The sequence below is a fragment of the Ursus maritimus genome, unplaced genomic scaffold (genome assembly GCF_017311325.1).
Source record: "Ursus maritimus isolate PB19 unplaced genomic scaffold, ASM1731132v1 scaffold_8, whole genome shotgun sequence".
NCBI classification, from domain to species: Eukaryota; Metazoa; Chordata; class Mammalia; order Carnivora; family Ursidae; genus Ursus; species Ursus maritimus.
The window spans coordinates 80,297,901-80,317,832 of NW_024426996.1; the positions used below are offsets into that span (position 1 = coordinate 80,297,901).

The following is a 19,932-nucleotide window of genomic DNA, read 5'->3' on the forward strand; positions in this document are numbered from 1 at the left end:
AGTGTTGATGGGGCTCGATCCTGAGACGCCGGGATCACGCCTGAGCTGAAGGCAGACGCTTAACGACTAAGCCACCCAGGTGCCCCTATTCTCTGATTTTAAAATTATGGATTCTTTTGAATTTTTTTTTTATTTAGTAGAACAGAACCAGTCAGAATTCTGTTCCTAAGCTACGATAGGGACATGAAGGAGGCTGTCCTTTTTGGGAACATGCGTGTATTTACAATGAAGCACTTGAAGGAGCAGTATGCGCATGGAAGGCAAATACAAAAACAGGGAGCAGAGGGAACTCTAAGTCCCTTCCTTCTGAGCGCAGAGTGACATCAGAAGGCCCCTGCCATTATCACAAATGCTTTCACCATCACTTTCAAGCTCTGAGTATGGACTCCTGATGTAACTCTGAACAAGCTGTTGGCTCTTGTAGTCTCGTGGCTTAAACACAATGTCTCTGAATGTCTCCCTTGTCGGATGAGAATCAGTGGCCCCACCTTCCGGCACATCCCAACTTCTCAACTGATGCTTTCACAGCAGTCCAATCAGCCAAAGAGCGACATTGCCACACAGAAGCTAATTTCAGGCCACAAGCTAAAGACAAAAACATCACCCATTTTTCCATTAAAAGTAGCAGAGTGAGAAGTCTTTCAACAGACAGCATTACATGATTGGTTAGAGCATGCATTGTGCGGAGCCGATAGACCTGGGCTGACCCCCTGATGTCTCATTTACTAATGATGTGACCTTGAGCAAGTCGCTCTCTTTCCCTCATCTGTGAAAGGGGATAACACCTGACCTCAGAGGTTGGGGGAGAGGGTGGTGGGGTGCCACCACGTTAGAGCCTTGTTGACCTGGCAAATCTAGTGCCACGGATCCTCACCAAAAAAAGATCTTAGGATTACCCTGCAAACAATCAAGCACAATGTCTCTGGGAAGTGAACAAATCAGCACAGGAGTAAGGGGCAACAAAGGTAGTACTGCCATGTGTTCTTTGAACTAGAACTTTCTTTTCAATTTGGTAAAAACAAATAGTTTCCATTCTAAAAAAAAAACAAAACAAAAACAAAAAAACACGTGCCTGGCCTTTGCTAACATCACAGCTAGTTTATGGGTGACCCTGCTGTTCTTTGCTAGTGATGAGCATGTAAACACTGAGACAGGAACTAGAGGCTGCATTGGAGATATAATCAATTTTAATCACTGATCTTAATAAAAACTAAATATTAAATTCAGGAAAATGAAATAAAAAGCACTCACTATTGACATTCCAAAGTTGAATAAATCTCAGTTTTTGTTCCCTTATTTCCAGACCACTAGTCTAAAAGACAGCGTGCGATGAAACCTTAATTCCGGTTATCACAGGTATTGAAAGAATTCCTGAGATGTGCCTAAGTCCTCAGTCACGGCCGGCATTTGCAGAGCATATCACAGGCGCCAGCACAGGCGCTAGATGCTAGTGACACAGAGGGGAGACCCAGAGCTGCTCAGCTAGTGCCCAGTGCAGCAACACTCACCCTGGGCATGACGGTGGCACAAAAGATGGAATGAGCAGAGCCCCGGCAGGGAAGTGTCGCAGTTCTGGGAAGACACTCGAGGCTGGAACATGGGAGGAGGAGCAAGCACTTCACCAGGCGGGAAGGTGTGAAGGTTTGTACCCTCAGCCACAGATGGCCAGAGAGCAGAGCAGGTCACTGAGGTCAGGGAGGACTCTGAGATTCCTGGAATAGAGGAGTCCTAGGGCCACATTTTAAAACGAAGATTAGAGAACAAATCTGTTTTTAGAAGGAGTGTTTTAGCAGCACTGGGGATAATAAGGGAGAAAGTCTGGAAACAGGCCAGCTAGGAAATTCTGGCCCTCAGTCAACTTAAGAGCTATAGGGGACCATGGCATTGGCGGGGGAGCGTGTTGGCGGTGTGCCCTGGGTGAGGACAGACAGGAATGGACATGACAAATAAAAGCTTAAGGCTAAATGAGGTTCAAGGACCTCCACACTTGAGAATTCAGGAAAAAGAAAATCTATGTTTTTGGAAATCTAAGAATGAGAATGGACTAGAGACAAAGAATGAGGTTCAAGTCATATTAAATTAACACAACTGCATGTTCAAGTGCCAGCCTTCATCATGACACTGGACATAACAACAAATCTACAGCCACAACTACTACCCTTTTACTTTTCTGGCGCCCAACACGTGTGCCTCAAGTTATCCCATGCAGTTCTCTGACACCGCAAAGTAATGTATCATCAGTCCGGTTTCGGTTAGGAGAGGAAAGGATCTGCTGGGATAACGCCCACTAAAAGAATTTAGCGTGCTGCCTGGACAGAGCAAACCTGCACTGATGTTAACTTATCCATATTAACCATTAGAGCTCTCCAGCAAACTTGAAATAACACTTTATTCTCCTCCAAATGCAGCCAATCCTTTAGTGTTCAATATGAATTTCAATCCTTCTCCTTACTTGAATTTAGCAAAATAACAAATCACCCCCTTAATCTCCAATTGTTTATCAAGTACCGATTATATCAGCCAGCACTAAGGAATAAAAATCAAGGTTAAAGCTTATGCCTGACCACACACATGGATTACAATTTAGCAGGAGATCAGAACTGCATGCCCTGTTCTTGAAACTCCAAGTTCAAAACTCCCAGGGAGAAGTGAATTCTTCCAAGCTGGAAGAATCAGAGCAAGCTACGGTGGATGAAGATAAACTGGTTCTTAGAAGGAGGAAAAGAATTGAACAGAAGAAGGCAAGGGAGGTCCTGGTCTGCACAGAAGTGCTGGCATACGCAACTAATCAGAAAGCATATCCAGAAGTGAACCCAAAGCGTTGCTCATTTTTTTTTTACAACAAAAATGCATTAAGTAGCCCTTGGTGTGGGATCAAATGAAGTCAACGAAGAAACAAAAATATTAGCTACTATACTTCTGGAATCAAGGCATTTATAAAGCTACTTCTAGAAACTCCTTACAAACAAAATCCTGGGGAGAAGCCCAAAGAAGAGCACATGAATGATACCAGGTGTATTAACTACACGATCAGATGCTCAACAACTGCTAATAACACTATCGCCGAGTGCAAATCCCAAATGGAATACTACACTAAGACCTCAAATCCACACTCAAATGTACTTTATCCTTTGTCTTTCCTCTGCATTTTATGCTGCCATTTCTCCAAAAAGAGAAAATAAGGGAGGAAGTCTCCTCTCAAGATTATGATGTGAAACAATTTAAGGTTATCATTTGAAGCCATGAAAGGTCACAAATTGCTTAACAAATGTATAACACAGGAAAATATTCTACATTGGTAAACTAACAACAACAGTATCGAGTCATTTTCTACTTTCTTACAAAGTGTTAGCTGCAAAGTGACAAACAACTTTTTCAATGCATTGATTATCTCACTTATTTCCTGAAAAGGAGAACAGTTTTAAACCCTTCTGTGTTTTGAGAACAAAAAGAGAGAGATGGATTTTATTTGAAATAAATATAGAAAATGACTGGACTCACCTCAAAATATTAAATCAGCATTAATTCCCAGGACCAACATGTAATCGCATTGTGCTAGTACACTCTTTCAACGTTAATTTTCTAAGGCATGAGCCAGAGAAACTAAATGAGGAACTAGCCATGAACGAACCAGGTCAAGAGAGCACTTCCTAGGGGATGGGCTGAGCGCTCAAGCCAACAAACAGCCAACCTGGGAGAACAGCCCTAAATTATAACCAACACTCAGCATACAGTCATCTTTCTGATATTTCCTATTAACTTCTAAGCATTAACCACAAAACATAACGACTCTTTCTGAACACAGGAGTAAACACTCCCATGGGATGAGGAGCAGACTCATAACAACTTTACTAGTGAGCCAATATTTTTAGAAACAAAAATCAAAACTCTTTTGAAAGTATCGCTGCAGTCCTAGGTTTTATGGCAGAAAATACATGTTTTATTTATTTTTTTAAAAGATTTTATTTTATTTATTTGACAGAGACAGCCAATGGAGAGAGGGAACACAAGCAGGGAGTGGGAGAAGAAGCGGGCTCCTGAGTGGAGGAGCCTGATATGGGCTGATCCCAGAACGCTGGGATCACGCCCTGAGCCAAAGGCCAGATGCTTAACGACTACGCACCCAGGCGCCCATGTATTTATTTTTTAAGATTGTATTTATTTAAGTAATCTCTACATTCTATCCCACGTGGGCTCGAACTCACAACCCGAGACCAAGAGTCACATGCTCTTCTGACTGTCAGAGCCAGCCAGAGCGCCCTGGTTTTATGTATTTAGCATTTAGCACTTTAATTCTATTGCTATTTCTAATCTCTACAGACCTGTAAATCTGCTTTGATGCAATAGTCGGCTTTGTACATTAACCCAGAGATGATGATACAATGGAAAGAAAACAGGTTGAGCTTGGGTCAGACCCGACTTCCACGGAAGACATTTCACCTCTGTGACCGATCTGGAGTTCAAAGTGAGAAACACCAGACAAATCAAATGCTCCACTGAAACCTACTGCTGAGGTCGCCCACTGCCTTAACACAAAAATAAGACCCCATTCTCTTCCCACCCATCTTCAGTCTTCTATTCAAAATAATTCAAGATGAGGTCTCTATTCTCAACTCTTAATATAAGAGACACTTTAGAAAATAAAAGTTCACTACTTCTTAAATCTGGATCCTTCCATTTAAACCCTCACTTGGGTATCTAATTCTCTGCACCAGTCACTGTTACTTCAAGAATTCCTAATAAATGTTTCTGACCCAAGGTCTCCAATGAGTTGAGGAACCAGGCACTTTCTGATCCCACCTTTCCTCATAAAAGACACCTAGGACACAGATGGGAAGGGAGATGGATTAAAGGGAACAAACCCCAAAGATCTGAAAAGAGCTGTATTCCAGGTTAACTTCTCCCACAGAGCGTTATTCACTATTCCAATCACAAGAAGAATTCACTGATGCTTCCCAACAGCATCACAAGTCACCCAAGAGCACCCCTTCCCAGCCACGTGTGCCAGCTGACAGAACCCCAGCCCTGGGACATTGCGCACAAAACGCTCCTTCCAGTGGTCTTTGATACGGAGTTCTGGCCAGTGTGCACCTCCGGGTGGGCAGTGATCGCGATCGCAGCACAAGGACCGACTCTGTAGGAGCCTAGGGGCTGAAGAACCACAGGCGCGCAGCTCTGTCGCCAGCTCTCAATCCCGTGGAGACAAAGAGCTCTACCAGCGATCTCTGAACAGAAGGGCTGGGCCAACTGCTGCTTTTCACGCGGATGGAAGGGTGAATTCTTACTGACTTGTTTCCACTCTACCCACCATAAAGCCTAAGACCAAACCTCAAAATCAAGACAGCTATGCTAAAATACCAGTCCACAAACACTAATGGAAGCTTCTTGCTCAGGGGTAGTGTACAGGCTTCTCCTCTTTGTCCTCTAAAGACCACAAAGGCACGGCGTTCCTTGCCGGCTTCGGCTCGGCGGTCTGGCCTCGTCCTCGGTCCTCAGGTTAGGACCCTACCGCCGGGCGCTGGCGCACTGGACGTTGCGGGGAGGCGGCAGGTCTACGAGCAGGCTCAGACTGACGAGCGCAGGGCGCAGGCGACCTGTACTTGGGGTCCGGAGGTGCTGAAAGGGTGCAAGACAGCGGACGCCCGCCGACCCGCAGGTCCCGAGGAAAGTGAGGCAGAGCGGACCGTGCGTCCAGGCTCTGCAGGGATCAGGGCTCCCGGCCGTGAGTCGGGGCTTCTCGGAGGCTCTGAGCTGGCTGGGGGTCGGGCGCCCGTAGTGCACCTACCTTGGCGCGCTTTCAGCAGCAGCGTGTTGGCCACGAGGTTCTCAAGCTCCACCGCCCGCAGACGCCGCCGCCGCCGCCGTCGCCGCCGCCGCCGCCGGGATCCGCGGGCGCGAGGAGGCGGAGGAGAGGCGCCGCCACCTCCCGCGCATTGCTCGCAGGACGCCACCTGCCCCGGCGACCCGCGCGGGGTCCGGGAGCTGCCCGCCGCCGCCGCCGCCCCTCAGCTGTGGTGGCCCTGCCGCCACCGCTGCTCGCCGCCGCCGCCACGACCACGGCCACGGCCACCACCCGCGGCGCCGCCTCCTGGCCGGTCTGCGACGCCGCCGCCGCCGCCGCCGCCGCTTCGGCCGCTGCTGGAGCTGGCGCCGGCGCCGCCCAGGGGAGTCCTCGTCCTCGAGGCCCGGGCCTCCGGGGGCGTCGCTGGGGCGAGGGGAGCTGGCGGTGCGGTCGCCGGGGGACTCTGCGCTCACCGCCGCCGCGCCGGGGCCCGGGCTCTCGTCATCGCTCGCGCCTGGCACGGGCAACTCTCTCCTCAGTGCCCGGCTCCCCGGCCGCCCGGAGTCTCCGCCAAGCCCCACCTCAGGAAGGGGCTCACCAGCCGGGGCTGCCCCCCGGCCCGGCGGCGGCGGCTGCTACTGCGGCCGCCGCCGCCGCCTCCGCCTACTCGCACGGCGGCCGGCTCCTTCCAACGGCTTCCCAGAAGAGGGAGCCCGAGCGCTCCCCTCGCCGCCGCACCCTGAGGCGGCTGCGGCGCGGCGCGGCGCGGTGCACTACCGCTCCCAGAGGGCCGCGCGCAGGCAGGAGGCGGTGCGTCGGAAGAGCGTGGCCTCCTGGGAGTTGTAGTCGCTCGCCTGTAGGTGCGTAGGCTAGCTTGCTGGTCGCGTGTAGTTCTCGCCGGCTCGGTTCTCGCGGGACGAGGACGGGGCGGCTCCCCGGTGTCCGCACGCGTTTCTGGAGGAAGCGCGCCGAGCGGCTGGCGGAGTGGAGCTGCGAGCTGGTGGGTGCGCCATGGGAAAGGCCACGCCGGCGGCGGCGCGCTGGAAGGGCCCCGGGGCCCCGGCGGGGGCGCAGGGCGGCCGCGCGAAGCCCAACCCCAACCCGTTCGAAGTGAAGGTGAACCGACAGAAGTTCCCGGTGCTGGGCAGGAAGGCGCGCCACGCCGTGGGGCAGCCCGGGGTGTCGCGCGCGCGGGCAGTGCAGAAGGTAAGGGGTGGGGGCCGCGCCGCGGGGACCTGCCGGGACGGGGGGCGGAGGGGTGTCCGGAGAGCGCCGGGGCCCTGGGGTCCCCGCAGCGTCCGGTTAGGATGGTGCGTGGCCCGGCCGGGGGTCGTGCGTCCCGCGTGCCGAGCGCCAGTCCCACCGATTTTCTCTGCGCGCGCTGCAGGGAGTCGGCCCGGGAAGCTGGCGCCCGGCGGACAAGCGACGCGCGTGTGCTCCTGCCCCTCCGTCCCGCGGGGCGCAGGTGCACGCCTCTTCCAGCCTGTCCTCGCGGAGACTTGGAGCCTCTGGTCCAGGGGCCGCCCATCCTTTTCTTCGCAGGGTAGGGGTGTCATGGATGTTGGGAGAACAAGTGCATCTCTCCTAAGCACAGTACCGTGTCCCTCGCGGGGAGACTGAAAGGCCACCTTGTGTGCTTACGGTCCCAGAGTTTTCTGCCCCTTTCGGGCTCCGTTCAGATGGCATTCCTTGTGCGGCCTCCGAGACGCGTTCTTCCGTGTAACAATGTTTGTCGTTAGTGTGAGGAAGACACATTAGTATCCTATTGAAAAAATATTAAGGTGGGTGGAAAAGTTAGGGCACAGAAAGGACCTGCACGTTTTCCAGGGGTCAGCTGACGGCTGGGCTTGCAGTCGGTTTGAACGTCTCTGAAGCCTGAAGCTCTCTTTTAGCTGCTGGGAGATCCAGGTCAGGGAAGACTTGACCCCACCTTTCTGGGCCTGCTGTCCGTGTTCTGCCGAACAGGGCGCTATCCAGTCCTTTGAACTGAACGGAGTGTCGGCCCTACTGCAAGGAGCTGACAAGACAAACTTACATGGGAGGGGCTGCTGCTGATGAGGCCCCTGGGGTGGGGGGTGCTCTAGAGCAGCCCCGTTTGTTTCCACCAGCTAAGTGTGTTTTCTCATTTCTGGAACGGGGATAATAATATCCACCTTCCCCTAATGGTCGTCGTAAGATTAAATAGCACGTTTAGCCTGTACTGAGTGTTGTCTAAACACTAGCTATTCTTAAATTTCTCAGCTTGTCACTCAGACCCCTTCAAAATCTGGCTGCAACCATTGTCCTTGCTTTGCCTCTTGCAACTTGGTTTGTCCAAAAAGTCCCATCTTATCCCCCCAAGTCCCTCAGGGGCCAGCACAGGTCACCACTTCTGATACTTTCCCAAGCCCTACGGCCCAAATAGGCCAGGTTGCTCCTGCCTGTGGTACCTGACAGATTCACCTGCATGCTCTGTGCTGAAGGCCTGCGGGGAATGGCCTGGAGGCAGCTGTTGGTGCCTCCTCTGATCCCCGGTGCTTTGGGGGCTCCAGTCAGAAAGTGTGACAGGAAATCAGAAACTCCTTCATATAGGGAGTCACTGAGCAAAGTGTTATAGGTGGGGACGAAGGCACGTTGTCTCCTGTCACGGAGTGTGTGGCACAGCATGGGGTGGGAGAGCTCAGAGCTGTCCAGAGGGGACTCAGGTCATCCAGGGCAGTTAGAGTGTGTGGTGTGTGTCAGGGCACACAGGGCCGCAAGGTGGGCCTGGTCTTCTCATTGGTGACAGTCCCTCAGAAGTAAATGTGCTGTCCTATGTGTCTTCTGCTCCAGTCAGTGGCAGTGCTTTGGGCAGTACCCATGTGCACCCCGAGACTGTAGGTGCGGTCCCAGTGCCAGCCCGTGGTGGCTGGGCCTTATTGTCCTCCTTTCTCACACAAGTGGTGAGATAACCAGAGTTGACGTGTCTGTCATTCCTCCCAGTGGAACAGACATTGTATCAAGAAGTGTAAATTGAATCCTCACTGTCAGCCTTATGAGGGAAGTACAAGTATTATCCCTGTTTATACATGAGAACACGGAGGCAAGGAACCGTTCCAGAACTTTCTTCAGGTCAGGAGTGAGGGAGCCGAGACCCAAACCCGGAGTTGAGTGTGTAACACACAGCATTACCCTGGCAATGCCCAGCTCTGTCCTGAGGCATCCTGCGTAAATTCTTGTGGTCCCGTAGCAACGGCCGGTGGGAAGTGCTACCGCTATTTCCCTCTTACAAGGGAGGCCTCTGGGGACAGAGAGGCTAGGTGCCCCCCAGAGTCCGAGCTGTCACACTCATGACCGCACCTCCCAGGCTTCACGCGCGTGAATGACCACGAAAGTGCCGTGGGTGGTGGTTTGGGGTCACAGTAACCTTTAGCGAGTAGACAGATCTGCAGATCTGGAATCCAGGAGGAGCAAGGATCGACTGTATACATATGCAGGCACCCGTGTGACAGAGAAGTAGGCAATCCTACTAGAGTCTCTGGGTAATTGGTTGTGACATTGTAGTTGACGTGCATGGCGTCCTTTTCGCCTCCTTGTTCTTTTTCCTTCCCCTCAGCTAGGACCTCAACTCCTCTGGCGTCTCGGCCCGGCAGGCGACTTCCGAGGGCTCATCATTCTGCTCCCTTTGGTTGCTACTGTTTTTCTTTAACCTCTGGTACTGGGCACGGAGGTCCCAAGGCGTGCCCTAGAGAGCCCCCCAAACTCCAGATACAGTCCTCTGCCTTTGTGTATGGGGGCGACCCCGCTTCCTCGGTCACTGAGAGCCGTCTTTCCAGCCAGTAGATAGCCCTTTTTTTGACTCTTGGTGTCAGTGGCCTAGGGCGTCCAAAATGGCCAGGTGGCAGTGGCGTCTTACAATTCACTGGAGCCACCGTGTGTCCCCCTGTGGGAGCATTTCCTCTTTAGGGACCAAGATCGCCAAGCCATCGGAGCTCAGAGTTGCCAGGACCGTGTGAGATTTTTCTGTGATCTGTTTTCCAGCGCACCCAGACATTACTGAAGGAATACAAGGAACGGGATAAGTCCAACGTCTTCACAGATAAGCGCTTTGGGGAATACAGTAGCAACATGAGCCCGGAGGAGAAGATGGTGAAGAGGTTCGCCCTGGAACAGCAGGTATGCAGGACGATGGGAGGAGGGTCTGATGCCGCAGTTTTACCCAGAAGTCCAGCACCGGGAGGCGGTTGCCCCATCGTTCACTGACACCTGTGTGGGCGCTCCCCCACAAGGTACAGTGGCGAGTGCTGTGCCTTGTCTGGCTACGAGCCGGGTGGAAAAGTACCTTGACTCGAGGACACGGCAGCGCGGACGCAGCCGTGCTCTGGACTGGGGTGCAGCCCATGGCTCGGTCGGGTGGAGAGCCAGCCGGCTGTGGAACACCGGTGTGATCTAGCAGGGGCTCGGGCTGGCCCACTGATTCGTTTACCTCCCGCAGGTTCTGTTTCTCTCTGGGTCGTTGCTCAGATGACCCAGAAAATCTGATGTGCTTGGGCAATTGTTACATTACACAAATAGTGAAAAAATAACTGGGTTTTGCTGTTGAATGGATTGGAAATTTTAGGAAACTGATTTTTTTTTTTTCTGTCAGCGGCAACATGAGAAAAGAAGCATCTACAACCTAAATGAGGGTGAAGAATTAACTCATTACGGCCGGTCTCTGGCAGACGTCGAGAAGCATGATGACATTGTTGATAGTGACAGTGACACTGAGGAACGCGGAACGCTGTCTGGTAAGGGCTGGGAGCAAGGGGACAGTCTGCTGGTTTCGTTTTCTGTGCCTTTTCTTTGCACGGTTCGTCATTGAGACTTTTCGTGCATGCTTGCCTGTTAAACGTGGCCCCTTACGTGGTCCTAACTCTCTGTGATGAAGGTAAGCGCTTGGTACCTTCGTGCTGACAACCTGGTCTTCGCAGGGCGAGTGGCCTCGGCCTTATCGGCACAAGAGGCTGTGATGCCCAGGTGACTAGGTGAGAAGTCGGGTTCCATGTGTTCCTAGTGTTGGGTCTCGGGGGCTCAACGGTTCATTAGAGATTTCCTGGCATCCTTTGATTCTCGTTATGAGGTAGGTAACTTAGAAAAGAAAAGTTCTTTTGAACATACGTGTATTTGTTATAACTTTATAAATGAGTCCTCAGGAAACACGTTGTGTTTTGTCCGGGTGCGTGATGTGGTGTCCTTCCCTAGGGTAGGACAGGTTCGTCATAAAGGTCGACCCTGTCAGGTAGCTCTTACCTCATTGTGATGGAGTGTGGGAGGGATCAGGGTTCCCAGGGTTCCAGTGGGAGCACCTGCCAACCTGGGACTGCCAGTCACTGAGACGGGCTACACCGTGACATATGCCGGCTTTGGGCAATTTGAAATGCTGCCGGACATCCGGGGGAGGCCTCGAGTCCCGGGAGCTGCAGCCTTGGAGGTGGGAGGCAAAGAGCGGGTGGAGCATCGGGGGCTGCTGCTGGGTCCTGGGGCTCAGGGGCCGAGCTGCTGGCGGTAGGAGCTGTGAGAACTGGTGAATCCACCCCCGAGGGGAGGCAGGAAGCCAGGGGAAGCGATGGAAGAGTTGGGGAGAGTCAGGACTGAAGGCAGGGTTCCAGGAGCTGGGGGGCGTGGGGGGAGGGTGGTCAGGAGTCTTCAGCAAGAGAGAAATCCGATAATGACCCAGTAGAACGAAAGAAGCTCATTGGGGCAAAGGCAGTTGAGTTGCTTAGGTCATTTCCTTGAGTAGATGGGAATGGACGGTCCAGCCACTTGAGCCCCAGGGCTGCTCTGGGGGGGCTGCGGGGGGCAAGGCTTCTAGTTTCCTCAGCTGAGAGCGGGCGGGAGTGGAGCGCCCCCGGCCCTGGAGACTCCCTGCCAGGCGGCCTCAAGAGCCTGGCCAGAGTCGGTGGTTCAGTCCACCGCCTCTCCGTCCTGCACACACACCCGCCTGCGCAGTGTGGCAGGGAATGGGGCCAGGGCTGTGGGCCTCGCTGTGGGAAAGCAGCCCGAATGTTCTGTTGCTGTTACTGGCAGGAGATTTGGGGGTTTTGCTCCCCTTGTAACCCTCCATTGTCTCATCTGAGATACCGGGTTTTTTAAGGTTTCTGTCCATTCCCAAGTTGATGATTCCAACATGTTTTCTCTCTTCTGCCACGGTAACTGGGGCCGGCTAAATGCCACGGGCTCTTGGCGCTGGTGCAGGTTCCTGCCCTCAGGACCTTTCAGCCTCCGAGCCCCTGCCCGGGGAGGCATGAAGGACACGGGTTCTCACGTGGCCTCATCCTGGACTCTCTGTCCTGAGACTCAGAATCCAGCCTGTTTTACCGCGTTTGCGGATCGTTCATGAGATTCGAACGCAATTAGCAAGTAGATCCTTGGTGTTTCCAGGTGTCGGGTCTCAGTCAGGTGGTATTTTATGGCTCTGGGTTTTCTCGGGGTGGTTCGTCCTGGGGATTTCTTAAGTGCCACTGTACCTGTGGTCTCGTGCAGCTCCGGTGCGGGAGAATGTTTTTTGGTTATGGAGCTTGTTCTCAAGTCTGCAGTCAGATGACCGTTGGCGGCCCAGGGCCGGAGCCACCAGCACCGGCTCCACAGACGCCTCTTCTGCTCTTTGTCCCCAGCCGAGCTGACAGCTGCCCATTTCGGAGGCGGTGGCGGGCTCCTTCATAAGAAGACCCCGCAGCAGCAAGGAGAGGAGGGAGAGAAGCTGAGGTCACGCAGAGAACTCATCGAAGAGCTCATTGCAAAGTCCAAGCAGGAGAAGGTGTGTTGGCACTCGTGGCGCTCCGCCCCAGGACCCTCACCAAAACAACTGCATTCCTGCATGGCCGGCTTCTAGGAAGTATCTAGGATTTCACCAGACGGCCACGTCACGTGGCCAGCCGTCTACCCTTGTGGGCCAAAACAACTCTGGGGCTTTTTTCCCTTGTATGTGTTGAGGCTGTATTTAAGATTTCCTGTGAATTTAATAGAAGCATTCCTTTTGAATAGGAATATTTTCAGTCTCATCTTGCATATACTTCTCGTGGTCTGTTGTGTTTGGGGGGCTGGGGGTGTTTCTGGTTGGTCGGTTTTGTGTGTTGACATGTGCCGCGTCTTTACTACCAGCACTGCTTGGAGTATCTAGGTAACAGCCGGCAGCCGGACTTAGTGCTGCGTGGTGAGACTTTGTAGCTTCGCGCTCTGGGGTGTCTCTGTTCTCCCGCTATGTGACGTGTTGACTGGCGAGTGTGGCTGCTCGCTCACGGCTCCACGCTCGTGGCGTGCGTCACATCTGCTCTGTCTCCGCAGAGGGAGAGACAGGCACAACGGGAAGGTGCCCTGGAGCTCACAGAGAAGCTGGATCAAGACTGGAAAGAAATCCAGACTCTCCTGACACACAGAGCTCCCAAGTCTGAGAACAGGGATAAGAAGGAGCAGCCCAAGGTGGGTATCGAGTTGACTGCACCTTTCTGTGGGGAAATGGTGGAGGCCAGCGTCCCTTCCGGCCTGTTCCTTGATGTGGACAGCCGTCCTCCTGTTCTCTTCGTTCCTGTGTCTTCCAGTGAGCTCTCGTGAGTTTTCGGATACGTGTGGTGTCTGTGTAGAGCTAGACAGAAAGAGACTTCAGTCTCTACTCCTAGATAATTAAACTAAAGAAAATGGTTGTTTCTGGTATGAGAAGTCCTTTGAGAGAAGGCCTTCTTCAGACGGCGTTTGACCTTTCCTGTTGCATGTCTGCACGTCTGTATACGTGGTTGCTGAGGTTTCCTTCCAAACAGCGTGTGGCTCCTACCATATCCTTTTTAGTCTAAATTGTTGGAAAAGCTGCATTCCTGTGTGTCTGGCTTCTAGGAAGTATCTAAGATTTCACCAGATAGCCACGTCACATGGCCAGCCGTCCACCTTTGTGGGCCACTGGCACTGTTGCTGCCACCTTTACCCCAGCCCGTTTTGTGGGCTTCATGCCTAATGAGCAGTGTTCAGTTTTGTGAAAGCAGGTATGTTTTGAGAAGAATTTCCCTGGTGTGAAAAATCCTGTGTGATGAGAACCGTTTTCTTTCAAGAAGGAAGACTTGGATATGGTTTGGCTCCCTCCTTCGTGCTGTCCAGACATGACTGGATAGGCAGGAAGCTGCCTGCACAGATCGTTTAAAAAGAAAACCTAAAAGTGGAAAGTTTCTTATTTCTGCCCTAGCCTGACGCGTATGACGTGATGGTCCGTGAGCTGGGCTTTGAAATGAAGGCCCAGCCCTCCAACAGGATGAAGACGGCAGAGGAGCTGGCGAAGGAAGAGCAGGAACGGCTCCAGAAGCTGGAGGTGCGTGTGCGACCGCGATGGTGCCACAGGGCCCAGCGCCACTCGGGGGCTGTGCAGGATCTGGGTTTGAGGCCTCTCTTCTCCGTTTTGTGAAGTATGGGCTGCAGGTGTGGTGTTTTAACAAGGAAATTTTCATAGACTATTTAAAGTTTACGTGTCTTTTACTGTAAGTTCCTTTTTTTGATTATAAAAGCAAGAAAAATGCAGATGATACCCCAAACGTACCACATAATGAATGTTTGCTCTAATCCCTTTACCTCAAAGCAGCTGCCGACAGTATCGTGCACTCTGCCTTCCCGACTCCTTCTCTGTGCCTTAAAAAAGGCTTTTAAAATTTCATTATATTAAAACAAAAATGAATGTTGGCACTCTGTTCTGTATCTGGCCCTTTGGTCCAGCCCCACCTGGGCCTCTTCCCTGGCTCGAGGCCTGTGTGCAGACAGCCTTGCGGTTGGGCCCCTGGCTCAGCTGCACGGACCTGTCCCCCCCGTGCCGTGCCTGCCCTCTCCTGTCACTGCGCGGCAGGGAGCAGAGTCTGCACAGCTCGGCCAGAAAGACCTTGGAACGACGGGCTTGCCTTCCCGGTGACTAGACCGCACTTGTGCCATGGTTTTAGTTTCCATTGGTGTGCGGCGAGAGGTGTCGCGTGTGACGCTTCCCTGGAGCCCACGCGCTAGGCAGAAAGCAGGCGCGGAGCCCCGGGTCTGGGACCGCAGCCCGCAGGAGGGCAGGGCCGGTGTGCCTCCCGCAATGCGCCTCCTTCCCGCCCAGGCTGAGAGACAGCGGAGGATGCGCGGCGAGGACGAGGGCGGCGATACTAGAAAACCAAAACACCTGTCCGCAGACGACTTAAATGACGGCTTCGTTCTGGACAAAGACGACAGGCGCTTGCTTTCCTACACGGTAAGGGGTTTGCCTTCGCTGGCGTGCTTGCTCTCTGAATTCCAAAGCACGGTTTCTGGTATCTAAGGTTCATCCCAAATGGAAAGCGTGAATGTCTGAAACCTTACCCGTGTGCTCTGCGTCGGGGAGCGCGTGGCGAGTCCATCCCGTGCCTGCGGGCAGGCTGCCTGGAGAGGGGCACCAGCCTTGTGCTGTGTCCTTGCTCGCCAATTTCGGCTGCTTCCGCTCCTGAGCGTGTGGTTCTCTGCAGGCCCAGCACTGCTGTTGAGGGAACCAGTAAAATAATTGAGCTTCTAAAAACTTTGTAAGGTCTACACCCTTGCCCCTTCAGAGTGAATCCAGGTGTGTTGAGCAGAAGAGGATCCGAGGTGCAAGGCGCTCACAGAACACTGGGGTATTTGGCAGGAGAGCGTAGTCAGGGGTTACCCCCAGGTGTTAAGGTCCCAGAGCCTCCAGGTGCAGCCCAAATGTCAGGAAGGCCCTGCTGACTCACCGTTTTGCAGCCCCAAAGCCAGTGGCGGGAGGCCGCAGACACAGCCGCTGGAGCCCGTTGGTACCGGGGCACCTTCCACACCTTGGGTTCCTGCTGCTCTGTGGCAGAGCCTGGCCTGGAGCCCTGGCGGCAGGCATTGGGAAGCTGTTCCCTGGCCTGTTGGCCCTTGAGGCCCCAGAGCACGCTGAGGCAGGGCATGGAGCCGGTGCGGAGGACGGCACTCGGCGCTTGTGTTCCTTGAGTGTGCAGCGTTCGACGTAGTTACAGGGTGTTCCCGGGGCACTGAGGCCTGTGGTCCCCGTTCTCCAGGATGGAAAGATGAGCATCGGGGAAGACCAAAGCGGAGAAGCCAGTGACGGCGAGAGCGAAGAGGAACAGGGTGAAGACCTGAGCGAGGAGGACCCAGAGGACAGCAGTGACCCCGATGGGCACTCAGACCTGGAATCGGACATGGAGAGCGAGGACTGTGGGCGGCCAGACAGAGAGCCACGGCAGGCCCCGGGGAAAAGGATGACAAGTGGTCACAGAGCTCGCGGAGCTACCAGGACTGAGCTGCCCTATACATTTGCGGGTAGGCAGACACTGGGTTTTCTTATGTGTTGGAATGACCTCTGTGACCTGGCGACAAGTCTGCCTTGCTAGGGCCACATCTGTGGAGTGGGGACCAAGGGTGTACTTCTGGGCATGTGGACACGTGCCCGCCCAAAACGTCTGGGCTCATAATGGGCACGGTCCTGCTCTGCGGTGTCTGGTCAGTGTTAGCAACCCTCTGTGGTGTGACTACAGACAGTTTCATGGGCTGCCTGAAGGACGAGGACAGCACACACCTTTCCACGGAAGGTCGTGCTTTTTCCGTGGCTGGTGATGGAAACGTGGCTGCCACAGAGAGCTGGGGCCGGGCCTGGGAGATGGGGAGTCACTTGTGCAGGGGCTTCCTGTGTGCTGACCTGGACACTCGTTTGGCCACATAACCCCTTACAGCGAATGCGTGTCGTGTGGCCTGGTGTGAGGAGAAGAATCCTCCAGTTCTAGCGAGCAGTCCTGAAGTGTCCTGTGACTTACGATCACTTCCGGAGGCTGGCTCCCACGGGCGTGACCTGTGATCAGTGGGAGTCTGGGGTGGTGATAGCACTCTGCCACGTGGCTCCTTCCAGCTCATTCTGAGCCAACATGCACATTAAACCCCGCGCCTGCTGCCTGGTCAGTAGCCCATCCTGCCACACCTCGCCCCCAGGACACACCAGCACACGTTAGATCCACCGGTGGTGCTCGTGGTGGGAGGTAAAGCGTGTCTGTAAAATACACGTGAAATCGTCCCTTCGTGAAGTAACGTCACCCCTGTTTTATTTTGTTTTTAACTTCTTTGTTATCAGAAATGTGATTCTCTTTCTAAATGTTAACCACAGAGCGTTCTGCGTTTTTGGCAGCCCCTGAGTCCTACGAGGAACTGAAATCTTTATTATCAGCAAAAACAATGGAGGAGCAGCTTGTGGTGGTGGAGAGAATTCAGACCTGCAACCATCCGAGTCTGGCCGTGGGAAACAAAGCAAAGCTGGAAGTACGTGCTGCACGTGGCGGGTGTCAGGGCGGCCCCCACCGCCGTCTGCGTCACGCGGCGCATGCGTCTCAGGCCCCTGCGGCCGCGAGTGCTCTGCGCGGACCCTGCCACGGCCCCGGAGGAGGCGCTGTTGCCCTCCGCTCACAGGTGGGGGAGACTGAGGCCCCGGCTCCCCAGGCCTCAAGCGGGAGCGCCAGCCTTTCAGCTCCGGAGATGAGCACTTGGAACTTGCCTTTTCTTCTCAGCAAGTGCCGCCCACTCACGAACGAGGCGCAGGGCTGGGCGTGTTCTCGGTTTGTCTGGAGCCCTGGGTGCCGGCTGCCGTCCTGCAGGAGCGCACGCCTCCTGGTGCAGGGCCAGCTCCTGGGCCTGCGCTTTGTAAGGCGCTCCCGTCAGGGGCCCAGAGGCGCGTGTGCACACGTGTCAGTCGGCACGTAGGGGATGGCGCCTTGTGTGCCTCTGGTTTTATTCTGGGGGTCGGTGCTGAGCTCTGTTCCCGATCCGTGTTCTTGCAGAAACTGTTTGGCTTCCTTTTGGAGTACATTGGAGACTTGGCTACAGATGACCCACCAGACCTCCGAGTAATCGATAAGTTGGTTGTGTAAGTAACGGCGGTGGGTTCACCGCAGTGCGGGGCTGACTTGAACAGCTCTTTTCCTAGTTACAGTCATAAAACTTCGTCTCAGAGTTAGTAAGGTGGACCTTGTAAACGGGCCCCGTGGCATACACCAGCCACGGGGATTTCAGAGACGACGGCCCCCTCCAAGTGGTGTTAGCACGCTGCTCCCGTCACCCTAGAGACGGACACCTGTGCACCACGAACAAGTTGACTTTAAGACAGATGAACACTTCATACTTGTTCATGCTGTTTGGAGGCTTGTCTTTCATTGACCAATGAAACTTCAAGGTCTGCTTGGACAGGCTGAGGGGTTTGGGACACATGGTGGACTGTCCTGGTGTCACCCAGAAACCCGCCTGCTCCAGGTCCATGCTTGGGTGGAACCCGACAGGCTGGTGCTGCATCAGGGAGGCCAGGCCTTTTGGCCTTCCCGTTCCCGCCCTGTCCAGGGATGGCTGAGCCTTCACTGCACTAGGAACCCCCGTGAAAGCAGAGACGAGAGTGGCTCCTGGCCCCGGGTTGGCTGGAGGGAGATGTGGTGGAGGGAGGGTTCGTGAGCGCCAGGAGCTGGTAGGGGTCTGTCTGGGGCCAGCCACACACTGTGCACCCCACGTCGCCGTGCCACCTTCTGCCAGTACCGTGGTGCTGTGAGGAACCAGTGAATTCCTGTGGATGGCACCTTGGAACCGTCCGCCAAGTCTGGTTCAGAGAATGTGCTCGTTAGGGCATTATGTTTCTGCCATCGCTACTGAGAAGGTGCGACTTTCTAGGAGATGGCAAAGCACATATAGGTTGTTATAAAACGAACACTACTAGAAGAATTATCTGGATCACCGAGAAGGGCAGCCAGCCCAGTAAGAGGAAGAGTGGGCTCATCCAGGGGCCTCCATGCTAACTTGCTCAGCCAGCAGGTGACATCACAGGAGCATGGTGAATGAGAGGTTTGGGGCTTGCTTTCTGATTTCGTTATCTGAAGTCATTTTCCCCTGACCTGTGTTTCTGATTAACAGGCAGTTATATAATCTTTGCCAGATGTTTCCAGACTCTGCAAGCAACTCCATAAAATTTGTCCTGCGAGATGCCATGCACGAGATGGAAGGGTCCGTTGAGGCCAGAGGCCGGGCGGCGTTCCCGGGCCTGGACGTGGTGAGCAGGGGCTTGGTCTCAGGCACGGGGGGCCGGTGCTGTCGGCCGAGTGGAATGTGCATGGTTTGGTGGGTTCACCAGGCCCTAGAGCTTTCAGACTGAGCCGGAGAACAAACTGGCATGAGGTGGGAAGGACTGCTAACCCGTGGACAAGGAACTAAAAAGTGTTTCACAAAAGAGGGAGTTCTGGTTTCCGTGTGACTGGGGCCGTTCGCAGCCTTCGTGGTAAAGAGGCTTTAGGGCAGACAGAGCAAGTCTGTGTTGGGAAGGACCAAGCCCGTGTGCCGGCTCAGCTGTGGCCCCACTGAGACACCCGAGCGCCCCTCACGGCTCTAACAGCTCTGTGGCGGCCACGGGCCACCTCGAAGAAATCCTTGCTCAGTCTGTTCCATGTTGTAGGATTTCTGCGGAAATGCAAAACAGTGATTAACAGAAACTTAAAAACATAGGGTCTGTGTTCCTCCAGTGTCCGTGAGCCACTGCTGGTGACTTGCCTTCTTCTGTGAGCCTCAGCCCTCGCAGACACTTCCCTGCTTCCCCGCCGATGGGTGGCCTGTGTCCCCGCAGAGCGCTGGTGCAGAGACAGGAGACAGGCCCCATCCCAGTTTCTTAGATGAGCCATCAGCGGCTGGGGGTTGGAGTAACGCCTCCCGTGAGGATTCACGACAGTGCCACGGCAGTACAGCAGTCGGTACACAGGGGCCGTCACCATCACCACGGCTTCCGAAGCGGACACTCGTAGTCCGTTGCTGGCCAAGCGAGGAGGGGCGGGCTGGGTGCGGGGAGCCGCGCGGGCTCTCCTTTCCTGTCTGCCTCCCTGTGCCTGTGTTCCCTGGAGTCCCAGTCAGGGCGGCGTGGGGAGCCCTGCGGAAGGGTTTCCGGCAGGTCTTGTGGCTGATACTAGAGCCCCTGCGGGGAGCAGGAAGGACGAAGTGGGGGCTCCGGGGTGTGCCTGACGTGTTCAGAGTAGTCCCGTTAAGGAGGATTTCTTGGTGCCTTTGGACTAGATGGAGGGTGTGCAGATCGTACGGAGCAGGGCGCAGGGACGCTTTTCTGCTTTAGCGAAGCAGCCTTTCTAGCGCCTCCCGGGTGGGGAGCCTGTGGGCATGTCTGCCCCGGGGGGGGGGGGGGGGGCCGG

General features: G+C 54.4%; 1 protein-coding gene across 2 annotated transcripts in view; it reads left to right on the forward strand.

The window, feature by feature from the left end:
• The first annotated feature begins 6,778 nt into the window (after positions 1-6,778).
• NOP14 (NOP14 nucleolar protein) overlaps positions 6,779-19,932 on the forward strand; it is a 19,157-nt gene continuing 6,003 nt past the window's right edge. For both annotated transcript variants that reach the window (XR_005833535.1, XM_040625355.1), the window contains exons 1-11: positions 6,779-6,988; positions 9,782-9,916; positions 10,389-10,530; positions 12,397-12,539; positions 13,067-13,201; positions 13,953-14,075; positions 14,847-14,978; positions 15,781-16,042; positions 16,899-17,029; positions 17,545-17,630; positions 18,659-18,794. Coding sequence is in view for 1 of the 2 variants with exons in the window: in XM_040625355.1 (XP_040481289.1) it covers positions 6,794-6,988; positions 9,782-9,916; positions 10,389-10,530; positions 12,397-12,539; positions 13,067-13,201; positions 13,953-14,075; positions 14,847-14,978; positions 15,781-16,042; positions 16,899-17,029; positions 17,545-17,630; positions 18,659-18,794 (1,620 nt within the window). In the remaining variant the exon portion in view is untranslated. The remainder of the gene's footprint in view (positions 6,989-9,781; positions 9,917-10,388; positions 10,531-12,396; positions 12,540-13,066; positions 13,202-13,952; positions 14,076-14,846; positions 14,979-15,780; positions 16,043-16,898; positions 17,030-17,544; positions 17,631-18,658; positions 18,795-19,932) is intronic.